Source organism: Balaenoptera acutorostrata, chromosome 15, assembly GCF_949987535.1.
Source record: "Balaenoptera acutorostrata chromosome 15, mBalAcu1.1, whole genome shotgun sequence".
Classification (NCBI taxonomy): Eukaryota; Metazoa; Chordata; class Mammalia; order Artiodactyla; family Balaenopteridae; genus Balaenoptera; species Balaenoptera acutorostrata.
The window spans coordinates 65,163,309-65,180,578 of record NC_080078.1 but is presented as its reverse complement, the minus strand read 5'-3'; the positions used below and the strand labels follow the sequence as shown (position 1 = coordinate 65,180,578).

At 36.9% G+C, this 17,270-nt stretch overlaps 1 protein-coding gene across 4 annotated transcripts in view; it reads right to left on the bottom strand.

The window, feature by feature from the left end:
- Positions 1 to 17,270, bottom strand: part of ITCH (itchy E3 ubiquitin protein ligase) — a 126,854-nt gene that overhangs the window by 44,178 nt on the left and 65,406 nt on the right. For 3 of the 4 annotated variants that reach the window (XR_009005404.1, XM_007193258.2, XM_007193257.3), the window contains exons 7-11: positions 16,972 to 17,017; positions 8,203 to 8,360; positions 6,517 to 6,706; positions 5,111 to 5,206; positions 3,336 to 3,510 (exon numbers count right to left, since the gene is read on the bottom strand). Coding sequence is in view for 3 of the 4 variants with exons in the window: in XM_007193258.2 (XP_007193320.1) it covers positions 3,336 to 3,510; positions 5,111 to 5,206; positions 6,517 to 6,706; positions 8,203 to 8,360; positions 16,972 to 17,017 (665 nt within the window). In the remaining variant the exon portion in view is untranslated. The remainder of the gene's footprint in view (positions 1 to 3,335; positions 3,511 to 5,110; positions 5,207 to 6,516; positions 6,707 to 8,202; positions 8,361 to 16,971; positions 17,018 to 17,270) is intronic. The other variant, XM_007193259.3, reaches the window with a different exon arrangement.

Below are 17,270 nucleotides of genomic sequence, written 5' to 3'. Positions count from 1 at the left end.
TGAACCCTGGTTACAGAACAGGTCGGAGTAGTTTGGCATATGACAATCTGTTTTGATAATTTTCTAAGACCCAAGCCTATCCCACAGGCTCTCCCTGGACAGATAAGGTGGGGGGTACAGGCACAATGAAGCCATGGGCCAGAGCCATTACAGGGTGATCCATCATCAACCATATCCATTCTGAGGTTAAAAATGCTAGGTGTATGAGCATCTACTGCCCCGTAACCAGGGTCAGAACAAAGGCCACTTCATCTACCCAATAAACAGACTTTCTCAGCAACATCCCACCACTTTTTAAGTAGCTGGTATTTAGAATGTTCAATTCAGTTCATAACTAAAATAGGCTGTTTAAGTTCTTTATAATTTAGAACCACTCTATAACAAGAGCAAAGAGTAAGAATTTGGATAGGAGAAGAAAAAAAAAGAAAAGAAAATGGTTGATGAGTAAAAGCTGCAATTCAAGAAAAGTTCCAAAGACTCTGAGTATTTAATTGGTCAAGTTTACAATAAGGCAATACACACTGTAGGTGCTCCAAGAATCTGCTGAATCTGTCCTTAAAAAGAGTGTTTTTAAAGGTCATGTACTAGACATACAGATGGCCAACAGGCACATGAAAAGATGCTCAACATCACTAATCAAAACCACAATGAGATATCACCTCACACCCATCAGAATGGTTATCACTGAAAACATCACAAAACAAATGTTGGTGAGGATGTAAAGAAAAAGGGAATCCTGTACACTATTGGAAGAAATGTAAATTGGTGCAGCTACTTTGGAATACAGTATGGAGGTTCCTCAAAATACTAAAAGTAGGGACTTCCCTGGTGGTCCAGTGGTTAAGACTTCTTCGTGCTTCCACTGCAGGGGGCACGGGTTCAATCCCTGCTCAGGGAACTAAGATCCTGCATGCCGCATGGTGCGGCCAAAAAAAAAAGACTAAAAATAGAACTACCATATGATCCAGCAATTCCACTCCTGGATATATGTATCTGAAGAACACAAAAACACTAATTCAAAAAGATACACGCACCGCCATGTTCATAGCAGCTTTATTTACAATAGCCAAGAAAGATATGAAAGTAAAAAAAGTATCCATCAACAGATGAATGGCTAAAGAATATGTGGTATATATACACAATGGAATACTACTCAGCCAAAAAAAGGACATTTTGCCATTTGCAACAACATGGATGAACCTGGAGGGTGTTATGCTTAGTGAAATAAGTCAGAGAAAGACTAATCCTGTATGTTATCACTTATATATGGAATCTAAAAACTAAAACGAATGAACAAAATAAAAAAGACTCACAGATATAGAGAACTAGTAGTTACCAGTGGGAAGAGGGAAAGGGGGAGGGGAAAGATAGGGGTAGGGGATTAAGAGGTACAAACTACTACGTATAAAATAAATAAGCTACAATGAATATATTGTATAGCACAGGGAATATAGTCAATATTTTATAATAACTTTAAATGGAATATAATCTATAAAAATTTGAATAACTATGTTGTACACCTGAAACTAATATAATATTGTAAAACAACTATACTTCAATGAAAATAAAAATAATAAAAGATCATATATTATAGGGGCTTCCCTTGTGGTGCAGTGGTTAAGAATCTGCCTGCCAATGCAGGGGACATGGGTTCGAGCCCTGGTCTGGGAAGATCCCACATGCCGCAGAGCAACTAAGCCCGTGTGCCACAACTACTGAGCCTGCACTCTAGAGCCCAGGAGCCACAACTACTGAAGCCCATGTGCCACAATTACTGAAGCCACCACAATGAGAAGCTCACGCACTGCAACAAAGAATAGCCTCTGCTCTCAGCAACTAGAGAAAACCTGCATGCAACAGCCAAAGACCCAATGCAGCCAAAAATTAAATAAATGAATAAATAAATAAATGTATTAAAAAAAAGATCATGTATTATAAAAGTGAGATAAAGGGCACATTTGCAATTGTGGATATGAGGGAGAGAAAAGATGAAAACTAACATTTCTATGTATCCAGTATGTGCCAAACATATTAGGAACTTTATTTTACAGAATCCTCAAAAAAAAAAAAAAAAAACCCTCTGAGGTAATTTTATATATGGATCTATTGTATAGATAAAGTAAATGAGTCTTGATGAGGTTAAGTAACTTACTCAAAGTCATATAGAGAAAGTAACTGTGGAACCAGGATTTGAACCCAGATGTATCTGATTCCAAAGCCCATGCTCTTTCCACTGGACACCTATGTGGAAACTAGCTTTTAAGAAGGCAGGCAAGCTAGGTATTCAAACCTAAAAGAAATTTGGCCAGGCATACCAAAGGTGATTATAATTTAGAAAGAAAGGAAGATGTAAAACAGCAGTGGAGAAAATAAAACAAAAACGGTAAAGTAGATGAGACAAAAATTAATTTCACCTCTAAAACCACTGGGAAGGGGAAGATAGTGACAGCTATCTTCTGCTGTGACAGAAGGTGGCAGGAAAAACTGTTGCATGAAAGAAAGTTATTTTAGTCATAACCAGGTAGTGAAGGGAAAGCTTCTGATAAAGGTGCATTTATCTACATCAGTGAGTAATTATTATGATGATGAGGTCCAAGAAACAAAAATATGGAGAAAAGGCAAAAAAAGGTAATGCCTAGTGAGAACAGGCATTTACTCTTATGGATTCTAACAGGGATGATACTGATGGTAGCAGAAGAGAAGAGATGGCAATGGAGAGGGTCAGCTTCTCTTGAACTCTTGGAGAGTTGGTTTATGTAAAATTTAAACCATTTCCAGAAATGAGATGTTTTGATACCAAAGATAATATGGTTTTAAAGCCATAATAATATATTTAACATCATCCTATAAGGAATCAAATTTCTTTAGTCTCCCACAGCACCAAATAATTATTGCATAAATTTTACGTTTATATGTTACAAAATGATTCAATTCTATCATTAGTTCACTGCAATTGAGTCAGGTGCTATTAGACCCAAGCCATCTAATGTTCTGCTAAGTTAGGCAGTATTAAATTCAGAACTGTTTTCTTTTTAAACTGCTTGGATTTATTTTTACTCTTCTTTCATATATGAATTTTAAGTTGTCCTAACTTCTTTTTTATTTTTGACAGTAACAAAGCAAAGGAGGTTGAACTTTCGGAATTTTTAAAAAGAAAAGAATAAATCACCCACACAGAATACTGGAAACAAGGTCTAAAAATAATAATCTATCGACAGCAACAACTGGGTTGCCATCCTACTTGTACTTTCTTTTTAGTGCTTTACATTTCATATGCAAGAAAAGGTTAAAAATCAAACACTCATTAAGTTTATAATGCAAGTACATATGCTCACCCCATAAATGAACCTCTGGTTAAATTGCTGCATAGCTCCTTGAAGCTGACTACGTTGGAGCTGCCATTGTTCATAGTTCCGGACAGATTCCAATGTTGGCCTCTGCCACGTCGTTGTTCTTGTGAAATGGTCAACATAATAAATACGTCCCATGTTGTCAACCCGCCGTTCCCAGCTAAATCAGGACAAAACAACTGGATTCAACAAATACTTGTGAAACAAATAAGAATTAAACAGGACTTCATTTTAGCCCTGGTACAGGTTTGGTAAGATTTTCCCTTGCAATACTACTTTTGACTTACCTGTTTTATTTTATATATTTTTAAACGGTCTATAAGTGAACTTAAGAGGAATGTGTGTAAAAATTTCTTTCTTAAAAGTTAAGGTGTATCAGTCAGGTTTTTAAAACAAAATGTATCTTACTGATTAAGTCTCAAACAATCATTAAGACAAAACCTCTCATTTTCTTTCTTTCAAATGTTCTTTTGACTGTTGCAATCCTAATAGGGGCAGAAACATACACACACACACACACACACACACACACACACACACACACAGAGAAGGGGGGGAGAGAGGGTGCTTTTCACAGATGTCAGAAAAAGCACTTTTTCACAAGAATACAACTATCTTATTTATCATTTCAAATGGGTACATAACGTATCAAGTAAATGTTGATAAAATAACTTGGTGATGTCTACCTAGTTGATTATTTAGGGTTATGCCTACTAGTCTAATATTATAAATACAGAATTGGTTCCAAAACACTCCTCAGATACTCAAGTCCCTCATATAAAATGGCATAGTATTTGCATATAACCAGGCACATTGTCCAGTAGACTTTAACCACCTCTAGATTACTTATAATACCTAATACAATGTAAATGCTACGTAAATAGCTGTCAATACAATGTTATGTAAATAGTTGCCAGGGCTCGGGAAATTCAAGTTTTGTCTTTTGAAACATCTTGGAATTTTTCCCCCAATATTTCCCCTCCAATATTGGAGCGCCAACTGTAGTAAAATAGTAAATACCATTTATATATCAAAAATTTTTTTCTTCCTTTGCATTATTTCTTTAGGATAAATTTCCTGGAAAGGGTTACTAAGGGTATGGGTATTATTATGGTTATATATACTTTCTGTGAGGGTTGTAACTAATATATATTACCAATAGCAATGTTATGAGGTAAAGTTCCTCTACAGTCTCACCAACACTGTACTTTTTAGGTGTGTATTTAAAATTACTAGCGAGATTAAGTATTTCCCCATAGTTGCTACTGACTTCCCTCAAATATTTTTTATTCCAATTATTTTGTATAATATAAATGTTAAATGCTTAACACCATCTATTAATATATCCTCATTTTATTATTATTAATATATTAATATTTCCCCAACTATCTTGCAATGACTTCACTATTATATATTAGTTTTTTATAATAAGAACTTTACCATATATAGGATAGGGGCTATAATTCTTATATAGTTAAAAAATAAAAGCTAATCTTAAAATCCTGCAGTTTGAGCCACGTAAAAGTTCACAAAGGAAACGGAATCTTTCTTTAGGTCAGAAATGAGTGAAAATAAAAGTCATTCATCATGGTCAATCAATTCCCTGACTCTTCTTTTTAGTCTGCACCTATCATAAAACAAAGTAGAGAGGGACAAGATCGACAGAAGAGGAAAAGTAGGAAGGTAGGGAAGATTTCTGTATAGAAATAATCTATAGTTCTGAATAAATACTTTTTTTCTTCTTCAATACAGACACTTACCCAGGAGGTAGAGGTTCTGGTCTATCCCACGTTGTTCTTTTTTCAATATGATCTACATAGTAAACTCGTCCATGCTGGTCCACTCTCTGCTCCCAACTTAAACATAAAATTAAAAAGCTCATATGCTACATGTATGAATAGCCTGGTTTTTTAATCCTGTCTTTGTCTTCTTCTCTTATATGATGATATTACAGAACTGAGACAAGTAAGCATGTCAGTATATAAAGCAGATACCAAAAGAATTTAGGAATAAAGTCAAGAAATGTTATACTGAGGGTGACACAGTGGATGAGATTTCTCCTGCAGAAGTATCTGCTCTAGGAGATGTCTTATATTTCTAAAGAGGCTTGAAGCAATGCATTCAGGATACAAAAACTGTCTCAATCTGATCAGGGTCATAGGACTTGAGTGGAAAAGAAAACTGTAATTATTGTTATGAAATCTGACGAAAGACTGAGCTGTTAACTGAAGGGCAAAGGACAGTTCTGGTACTAGAAAAGCTGAAATCAAAGAATAAGACTTTTTCAGATGTGCTCCTGCACAGTACCAAGGACAAAGGCAATATGAGTATTCCAGTCTCCTTGGTAGGTTTATCCCCAAAGTAAAAAAGACAGGAATAAACCAACAGAGTTTAGAAGAACCAGTCACTTCTAAGAGCACCCACTCTGTTGGAATAAACCAACAAAGTTTAGAAGAACCAATCACTTCTAATCCCTTGCACAAACAACTTTCTAATCTGGCTTCCCATGTAGGCTTTCAAAAAGGAAAATGGCCTAACTACCCACATAATACAGTCTCTTTAGCAATTAAACTCCTCATCATGAGAGTTTTTTAATTGATCACTTAGTCAATTAATTTTTGTTTAGCATTCTGAGCTCTGGATTAATTTGAATACCACAATGTGTGTGTGTGTGTGTGTGTGTGTGTGTGTGTGTGTGTGTGTGTGTGTGTGTGTGTGTATAACTATCAGAGTATTATTAATTTAAAAAATAATCAGTAGAGATTTACATGGAATTGAGTTGTAATCCTCTCAGCTTCCTAAATTATTATTACTCTGCTATGACTTTATAATGGTAAAAAAATTAAGTGATTTTCCCCCCTTCAAAAGGAAAGACAATCTGAATTAGGCGATTATTTTATTATTTGGTCTTGGTGAACTTTCTATGGCTCAGAGTCCTTCAATAAAAACAAATTTTTTTTCTTCCACTTTGCTCTGGAAATGAGGGAGAAATTTCAAATGTGGCAAAGCTTTTTTGTTCAGTTTGACTCTAGACCTCCCTTAACACACACACATACACAGAGTTATAAGACAGTTTTTTAAAGAATGGAGTTCAGTACTATTTCCCTTATTAATAAGTATATGCAGAAGTCTAAAGAAAACACGTTAACCAAAAGCAATTACTCACCCGGGTGGGAGGGGAGCTTGAGGTACAGGATTTAATGGCCTAGGGCCTGAACCTCCAGATATAGTAAGAGGAATTATTAATCCAGAAGTTGCTCCTTCAGATGTATTTGAATTTGTATTCGTTGGTGGCAGAGAGCCTGTACTAGAGCCATCACTTTCAGAAGTGGCAGATGGTGAGCCATTGACAGATGCTTTAAGATTTGAGGAAAACAGAAAAACAATTTTCAGAAATCTAAATTCAGGAGAGAATTTTAACTTAAATAAAAAGGTAGATGATAAATATAAAATTTAAGATATGCACACGCAGATGAAAATTACTTAATAATGGGAAATAGCCAATGGTCCCACTTAATAGGCTTGTTTACAACTTTTAAGGTTCCATTTACTCCATGTCTCATTATTAATTACAAAGCACATATAGATGCTGATTTCTTGATGCCACAGGAAATAACTTTTAGAACAGAAAAGTTTTGGTATCCCTTCGTATAAGTTCATTTAGTAATTTTCCAGATCCTTAAAACTGTCTTTCCTATGAACGCCTACAGATCCGAGACTAATTTTTGGCGTTACCTATAATATGGAAGATCTGACTGATAACTATTTTTAAGAATATCACTGCGGGAATTCCCTGGCAGTCCAATGGTTAGGACTCCACGCTTTCACTGCCAAGAGCCTGGGTTCGGTCCCTGGTTGGGGAACTAAGATCCTGCAAGCCTCGAAGTGTGGCCAAAAAAAAAAAAAAGAATATTATTGCTTGAGTACATATTACATCTTCAAGAAATACTTGTTGACAAAACAATTCCTGGAGGCAGTCACTAACATTATGACAAACTAGTATATGATCTTAAAGACTGGGAATATACTATGAACACAATTATCTACAGAAAAAAAGGGGGAAGATATATATTTAAACACAATGTAATTTAATAAAATGATCTGTGGACAACCAATTTACTTTTCTAATAATATTTGGATTATTTTACATTTCCTGTTCACATACTAACAGAGGAAAGTAAAAAGAGATTAAAAGATTTGTTCTGGCTAATCAGGAAAAATAAATATTCTAACTGTAAATGTTTATATTTTTACTATACGAAATGTTTACTTGTGTGATTTTTGCTTTAAAATCTGAATATCATTTAGCATTGTTGGGTTATTTGCTATTTACTGATTGTCTTTTTAAAGGATTTAATGAGATATATCCTTGACCAGATCCTTGACTCTATGAAATGCTTATGTCCACAGTTACAAACCCTGACAGAAAGTTGCAATCTTACCTGTATTGCCTCTACCTTTTATAGTACACATGTGATTTCCCTTTTTTTTTTTTTTTTTTGCTGCACTGTGCAGCTTATAGGATCTCAGTTCCCTGAATCCGGGCCATGGCAGTGAAAGCCCAGAATCCTAACTACTAGGCCATCAGCGAACTCCCAGCACACATGTGATTTTCATTCTCAGTAGAGCACCTGCCTCAATAACTTCACACCTGGCAGAAAAACTTAGGGAACAGGCACATCTTGATTAACTATAGAAAGATCATTCTTGGCCAAAATCTTAAATGTAAAAATTCAGCTAGAAAACCAACCTAAAAGGGTCTCTTGACACTTACCTGAAGATCAATTCCCAAAATAATTTTATAATCACAGTACTGAGACCTACATCCCTAGTGTATGTCTAGGATACACACCTGGTCTACGTGGGGTAGGTGGAGGTGGTCGTGAAGGTCTTGGAGGCCTAGAAGGTTTAAAACCGCCATTTGAGAGTGATGGAGAATTATTCCCATTGACCCTCCTATTTTCACCAGACCCTGCATCCTCAGGGTGGTCTGATCCATTTGTGTTCACTCTGGGTAAGACGGCCGGGAACGGAAGGGAAAAAGAATGCTCTTTGAATTTAACAAAAAAAACAACAGGAAGACCAAAACTTAAAGTTTTAGGAGCCTGAGAAAACCTTCCTAATTTCTGGCCAGCCTTATCAAATACATAAACAGCTCTTATGGTAGTCTTACATATAGCTCCTCAGAGCCCATGTAGAAATATGTGAGGGGTTACTCAACGGCACAGAAGTATTTAGGGGACCAATCAGAACTATTAGGTGTGCTGGCTCAGATTTCAAATAACTCTTCAGAGGCCCTGTATAAGTAGAAATGGAGTCAAATTCTCAAAATTCCAAATGCCTTAGAAAGGGCACTATCTTATCATAAGCACAGATAACTTAATCATCATTTTCTTGGTTTCCACTGGCTCTTAATATTATTTAGGTATGGCGCAAAGCTGACTGCTCCACAATAGGAGAAAGAAGTACACTTATTTCCCAGGGATAGGTGCTCTCCCTCCATCTCAGCAGATGGTATACAAAATGTTCAAGGTAAGTGATCTAGAAGAGAGGTGCGCACAGACTTTTTTTTAAAGGAATTATCATGTCTTCAAAGCAATGACATCAATTGGAGAGAAAAGGGGAAGAACACTAACAGGAATGTCAGATACAAAGTTACTATTACTGTTAAACACAGGTGATTCCTTTTCCCAGGGGAATCTAGTCATTGACTAGAAATAGAAAGCAAAGCATGAGCTAGCTAGTTTGGAGATGCTAGTCATTGACTAGAAATAGAAAGCAAAGCATGAGTTAGCTAGTTTGGAGATGCTAGTCATTGACTAGAAATAGAAAGCAAAGCATGAGTTAGCTAGTTTGGAGATGCCTCGGCTAAAGCCCTGGTATCTACTACCTGGTAACTGGAAACCACTACTCAGTATTAATCCATACTCCTGGACCTCACAACAAGCCTAAATAAAATCTGATAGATTCAAGAAACTAAAATAGACAAATACTGCTTTAGGGGGTTCCTCAAATGCTTATTCTGAATAAATGGAAAAGCTCAGTAACAGGCAGTCAGCACCTGGTTAGTGCTGACCACCTGCAAAAAGACCAAGCAACCCCAGAATATGAACGAAATGCAGCAAGAGTCAGCTTTGACACTGCTCCCCCTCCCCTAGGTGATGAGTCATATACCCCCTTTTGAGTCATATACCTCTTAGAGACTGCGTATTGCCTCTCTATACTATTTTAAGAGGTGATTAATTAGTTTGAAAAAAAGATTCTTGATGCTTTTAAAAAGACAAACAACTGGTAGAATGGACCAAAAAAGGGAAATTGAGGTTTCAAGCTCCAACTCTGCTACTGACAAGTTACATGACCAAAGAAAAGTTATTTAATCTCTCTGTACCTCAAAAGTGCATTTACCTGGATTAAATGATTCCTTAAAACCTTCTCAGCTATAATGTTCAACTAAATTACACTTCCACTGCTGGTCACGTTTTAGGGATATGTGAGGGAGGGGGAACATTCAGGGCATGAGGTAAATCTGCTATGACAAACACAAGTACAGCAGAAACTGGATTCCAAAAATGTTATGTTCTGTTGTTGAAGATTAATATTTTGGAGATTTTAACATCCATGCTGCTCACCCTTCTAGTATTTTGACCTCAATTTCTCAACATAATTATCTGACAAGCTGTGTACTATGATTCCTTAAATTTTCTTGATACTTAGAATCGCTCCTCCTCCTAGACCTTGAACGCTTAAACTCCTACAACCTTCTATTCCTTCTACTTGCCTCCTACTGTATCTTTTATTCAGTCTCATCATGACTTTAATCCCCTATCTTCACAGTCCATCAGTTCTCTTCAATTCTCACCTGGGCTCCGTCATAGGCTACTTTTCCAAGAACCTTAATTCACTATTGCCCAATACTCGCCACCCCCAAGCAATCTTTTCACTACAACTAGTCCTTCATTTACTTTTCCCACTACTGTTCTCTGGGGTCAACAAGTAACGCTGGACAATGTTCCAGTTGAGAAATTACGTGTGTATTACTAGAGTAAATAAACCAGGTACAGTACCAAATTAAAGGGGCAGATAGTTCTACAAAAGGTCCTAATAAATCTTATGCTGGGCCTGGTAAGGAAAGTCCTGAGGTTCTCATTTCCAATGACTCACAAGACAAAAATTCTTTTTTTGTGCTGCCTAAGTGAGTACTTTTTTCCTGTTTAAAAAAACAAAAACAGGGACTTCCCTGGTGACCCAGCGGTTAAGAATCTGTCTTGCAATGCAGGGGACACTGGTTCGATCCCTGGTAGGGGAACTAAGATTCCCACATGCAGCAGGGCAACTAAGCCCACTAAGCCACAACTAGAGAGAAGCCGACGCACTGCAACGAAGAGCCCAGGCGCTGCAACAAAAGATCCTGCACGCCACAACTAAGACCTGATGCAGCCAAAAAATAAACATTAAAAAACAAAAAACCCGGGGCTTCCCTGGTGGCGCAGTGGTTGGGAGTCCACCTGCCAATGCAGGGGACACGGGTTCGAGCCCTGGTCTGGGAAGATCCCACATGCCGCGGAGCGACTGGGCCCGTGAGCCACAACTGCTGAGCCTGCGCGTCTGGAGCCTGTGCTCCACAACAAGAGAGGCTGCGATAGTGAGCGGCCCGCACACCGCAATGAAGAGTGGCCCCCACTTGCCACAACTAGAGAAAGCCCTTGCACAGAAGCGAAGACCCAACACAGCCAAAAATAAATAAATAAATAAATAAATTTTTAAAAAAGTACTTAATAAATAAATAAATAAATAAAAACAAAAAACCAACCAAACAAAAACAAATCAAATCTCAAGTCTCCCAGAAGCTGAAGAATTAGAAATGACAGGTGACTATGACAACCTACACCACAGGTTCAATGAGATTAGTGTGGTGGTATTAAAATTAACAGTAATAAAAAGTTTAACAGTAATTTGCAAGGACAAAGAGCTTTTGCTAGGTCCTATACAGTTACACAGACCCAAGCAAAAGACAGAAAATGTTAATATTAGGCTTCTCTAGTCTATATCTTTTTTTTTTTTAAGATGGCAGAATCCTTTAGTGTATTTTCTTTTTTTTTTTTTAAAACATCTGTATCGGAATATAATTGCTTTACAATGGTGTGTTAGTTTCTGCTTTATAACAAAGTGAATCAGCTATACATATACATATATCCCCATATCTCTTCCCTCTTGCGTCTCCCTCCCTATCCCACCCCTCTAGGTGGTCACAAACACCGAGCTGATCTCCCTGTGCTATGCGGCTGCTTCCCACTAGCTATCTATTTTACACTTGGTAGTGTATATATGTCCATGCCACTCTCTCACTTTGTCCCAGCTTACCCTTCCCTCTCCCCGTGTCCTCAAGTCCATTCTATAGTGTCTATATCTTTCTATTCTGACAAACTTCACTTTCTTAAAAGCTTGATCACTTCAAAAAGACTGAGGCAACATGGACTTCAGTTCACATTATTCAACAACTTCAACTGGGCTATCCATACTGCCTGAAAATCAATCATTTTCTACATCTCTAATCTACTCCTGGCCACATTCTCACTGCTCACTGAAAACTTTTCCCATCTCCTCAAATACCTAATCCCAATTTGCAGATGACCCTGACTCTACCTCTTCCCTAAAATGATGATTATCAGCTATCCTTCTTTTTTCTCTATTTTAAAATTTCTCTATGCCACTAATCATCTTCATCTGTTTGTTTCCCACCTCTGGGGAAAAGAAAATCTATCTTCACTTCTTCAAGGCTAATTTGTCTTGTGGGTCTTTGATTTCAGGACACAAATAATATGCTCTAGGACTTTTCACCGTCATTTAACACCTTTCTTCTCTCTTCCATCATCTTCCTTCTTCTAGATTGTTCCTCTCAGTCACAAGTATAATTAAACACTTCCTCAATCTTAATTACTCTTCTAGCTGTCCTCTCATTCTCCTTTCCTTCACTGTAATTCTTGGTATTTATGCAATTAATGTATTTAGTGCATTTTAATTTTTAAGACATTTTCAAAATAAAAAGTAATTTCTAATTATAAAATAAAAATTACCTTCAATCGTACATTCTAGAGATTATTACCATTAAGAGATAATCTCTTGTCCGTCCTTTTGCATTGGCTATGACTGATCATACAATGTATGTGATCACACAATGTTTCATATCCTGGGTGAGTTTTTGTTTCTTTATTATTCATTATATACTGGGCATTTCACCCAAATTATCCAAAAACATTTCTAATGACTGTAGAATACTCTCTCTATCTTATGGACATACCATAATCTAATCTTGTTTTAGGGAAGGGAGTGACATTTTCTATTTCCTTCAGGTAGACTGCCAGAATAGAATAGCTGGGTCAAAGTAGGCAAATATTTTAAACCGAAATATTGATTGCTAATTTAAGAAAAAAATATTTTTAAAGGTAATAACTGATCTGTTCTCCACCAGATAGATATGAAAATGCCCATTTCACCATAAAGTATTTATATACTTTTAACATTTTAATATATTATCCCATTGCACCTTCCTCCCTCCCTCCCTCCCGCCCGCCCTTCCTTTCTGGCTGCGTTGGGTCTTCATTGCTGTGCGCGGGCTTTCTCTAGTTGGAGCGAGAGGGGGCTACTCTTCGCTGCAGTGTGCGGGCTTCTCAATGCAGCGGCTTCTCTTGTTGCAAAGCATGGGCTCTAGGCACGTGGGCTTCAGTAATTGTGGCACGCAGGCTCAGTAGTTGTGGCTCGCGGGCTCTAGAGCGCAGGCTCAGTAGCTGTGGTGCACAGGCTTAGATGCTCCGTGGCATGTTGGATCTTCCTGGACCAGGGCTTGAACCCGTGTCCCCTGCGTTGGCATGCGAATTCTTAACCACTGCGCCACCAGGGAAGCCCCTATTTATATACTTTTAAATCTTTGCCAATTTGGTAAATAAAAACATGAATGTTCAACAGTATTTCATTTATAGGCCATCTGAGTTTCCTCTTCCATGCACTGTATATGTCTGTCTTTTGTACATTTTTCTATTATAAAGGAATAGTTTTTCCTCATTATTTGTGAGAGCTTTTTACAATCCGAAGGTACTAATTTCACATTGGTTAAATAGTGGTCATTTGCTTTTATATGTTTGAACATACAAGAGTTTTATATTTCTACATAATTAAATGTATTCAGAGATATTTTCTCCTAAAGGTTTTATAGTTTCATTTTTAAAAATCAGTTTAAAAAACCTAGAATCTACCTTCATTTGGGGATGAGCTAAAGCTCTAACCTGATTTTTCTTTTTCCATACAGCCAGTTTTCCCTGGCTTGATTAGGCTAAGATCTCATTCTCTCCTGCAGTATTTGATAATGTTTGATAATGTTAAATAATACACCATCTTTTAAAAACATTTTTCTCTTAATTTCTGTGACACTGCTTTTCTAATCTTGTACTCCCCACTACTAACCACTCCTTCTTTGGTTTGTCCTCTTCCTCCACTTTACTAAATATAGGTCCCTATGGTTCTGTTCTTGTCTTACTTTTCATTCTCCACAAATTTTCGCCTAGGGTCGCAAATTCCATTATCTCAAAGATCATCTTTAAAGTAATTCCAAATCAGAAACTCGAATCTTTGTCTCATTCTCATCCCCTGGTACCAAATTATCAGCTAAATGCAGGAGATCTAGAATAACTCTCCAATGCTAAAGCTACTCTTCCTCCTATGTTCTAGTTCTATGGGTGACTCTGCTACCCTCGCAGGCAATTTGACTTTTCTTCTCTCCTGTGCCTCTTGACACTCAATGCCTAAGTCCCACTGATTTCACTGGCACGTTTTCTCTCTCTCTTCTACCACCACTGCTCCAGTTCCAACCCTCATTACCTCTCAATGGATTACTGTAATGAGTTCCCACATAGATAGGTCTTCTCACCTTCACCACCACCATACAATACAAACTACACATGACTGTCAAATAATTTTTCTTATGGTGTTTTGATCATACCAATGCTCTGTTCAAATATTTTAAAAGACATTCCTCTCCAGAGAAAAAGATTCTAGAAGCCTATACTTGCAAAACAAAATCTCCATCTGGCTCCAACCTCTGCAGTACTAAAAATAACATTTATTGAGGGATAAGCACTTACACGGGGGGCAAAAAAAGCATTTCACTTTAGGCAACAGTAAAACACACTCAGGCTCTGAAGGTAAGGCAGTCCCAGGTTCAACTGTGCCATTTACACTATTAACTGGCAAGTTTCTTTCCCTTTCTGAGCCTCAGTTTTCTCATAACCTGTAAAAATGATACCTACCTCATAAAAATATTTAAGGATTAACTGAAATAACAGGAAACATGTTCATCATACTGCCTGACACATAGTAAGAGGCAATAAATACTGATTGATTCTACTTTCAAATTCACCACCTGCCATTTCCCACTTTCAATTACTCTATTTTCAGCCAAATACTGAGGCTAAAGATTTCCAATAAAACCCCTATGTTCTTCCCCACCTCCATGACTGTTTTTCTTCTTTCCACCTATAACTCCTTCATCCAATTCCCTCAAGACATGCATATCCAAATTATAACTATGCTTAATGGTCTTAGGTCAAATGCCATTTCTTCCATGAAGTTTTTACACATTTTATAGACTGTTTCACATTTAAAAAATCATGTATCGTTTTCTAACAAATACAAGTAAAAGCAGTTCAAAAAAGAAACAGGATTCAAGCCAGCTCTGAAGTAAAAGAGGATGAGATTAAGATCGAGTGACATTTCTGGCAAGCTGTGCGAGCCTAGATTTTCAAGAAATAGACTTTGTTACATAACTGAAAGATTTCCCATAATAGTTTGTTGAAATCTAAGAAATACCTGTATGTCTCACGAATAGTGGTTCTCAAAGTGTAGGACCTAGTCTATCAGTATCACCCGGAAACTTGTTAGAAATGCAAATCTTGGGCCCCATCCTAGATGTAACAATTTGGGAAGAGGACACAAGGCTTGACAATCTGTGACTGGGCAATCTGTTGTTGAACAAGTCTTCCAGGTGATTCTAATGTACTCTGAAGCTTGAGAAACATGGTGACACTAAAATAGCACTGGTGGTTAACTTTAGTTCCTTTAATGACTGGTTGTGGAGCTAAAATCTGAGATGAATTTTGAAAACCAATATGGAAACCTATATACTGTATAGAATTGCCAGTGTGAACTTATCACCACCATTATATGTGAAAAGCAATTAGCTACGAATTAGTGCTACTAAGGCTTTGTTCTTTGCTTCAGTCTTATAAACCCCTGCTTATCTCACCATACATACGTACCTGATCGAAACATGGAGAACCAAGATGCTAATATAATAAGGTCACAATATCAAATCAAAGATTAACAGTCAAGAAGGTACATCCAAAAACAAAATCTTGAACGCCAGGCACCAATAATCTTGGTAATTCATAAAAGTGACAGAAGACAACACTGAGAAATATACAACATCCAGACATGCTATGGGGGAAAGGAGACCAACAGGACTATACTGACGATATATGCAGTGCTTGAATTAAAGTAAAAGAACCTACAGCTGTTTAGTAAGCTTCTTAAATGACTGGGGGGAGGGGGAGGTTTTGCCTTGTTCACATGCCTTGTAGTTATGAAGTGGGCAAATAAAAGCAAAGGATTCACCACCATGATTGTTGCGCAGCAACATTTAAACAGCATTTGACAGTTTACAAAATGTTTTTCAAACCCATCATCTCAGAGGTATGCTCTCTGGAAAAGGCTAATGCAAAGGAATTCATGCTTAACACAAAAGACATGCACATGCTCAAAGATTAGTCTGGCAGTCTCATAAACCTAGAAGACATTGTTCCTCAGATTATTTGTGAACAATGATTCACTTGGGAAAATGTAAAGCATTGATTAAATAAATGGCATGAAGCCAGGGCTCTAGCAAGGCCTTTGCAAGAAACTTACAGCTGTCTGGTTTCATAAAGTATTATAAGAAAGATTTTTGCAAAAAAAATGAGAGTGGCAAAACAACCTTTCAATGCACTATAAAATTCTACCACATTCTCACTTATTAATGCAAAAGTATGGGTTTATTAGGCAAAAGAGAAGTTATTTGACCAAAGAAATCTGAAATATTAAAACATCTTTATAAGGGAAATTTCATGACTTCAAAAAAGCTATGAAACATAAACATAAAAAGAAACACAAGAGGCATAAGTTGTCTTCCAGAATACAGAGATAGTTATTAATTTTTAAAACCTTTTCTATTGCTTTTTAATCCCAGTAAGAAAAATTATAGCCCAGCTTTCCTAGAAAAGAAAATAGCCCAATGATGACCCTGGGATTCTGAACTTCCCTACCTTTGGAAAAGTGCCAACATATTCACTTTCTATAAGCTGAAAAAGTATTAGCGTTGGGGTATCTCTGGCCTACTCTAGAGAACTGCAGTCATACAAGCTCAGGGTCTTGAATTTTCCATAAATATTTTCCTTTCTTACCTTGAGCCCTGAAATTTTTGATACTCATTTATTTTTATATCAATCTGAATTTAAAAGTTTTGACTAAAATGAAACTTATTCATTCTCCCTTGTTTCTTTCTGCATTCTGTGGTATGTAATAAGTGAACTCTTACCTTGTTTCATCCTTGGGTCTGGAGCCATCATCATTCTGTGAAGCACCTTTAACAACAATAAAAGTTGTACAGAAAACGAGTTTCAGAAAGTGGTTTGCACCTTTTTCTTAAACATGCTATGTAAACAAAACCTTTCACCAAATCTTTCTAGTAAAGAATATACTGGAGCAGAGTTAAAGTCCAACATGTTATTTAAAAGGAAAATATGATAAGTGTTCATGTGATTGAGAAGTTTTACCAAAATTTTGTGCAAATGATTATTATGTGTAAGAGATGTTAATTAGTCAAGGTATATTACT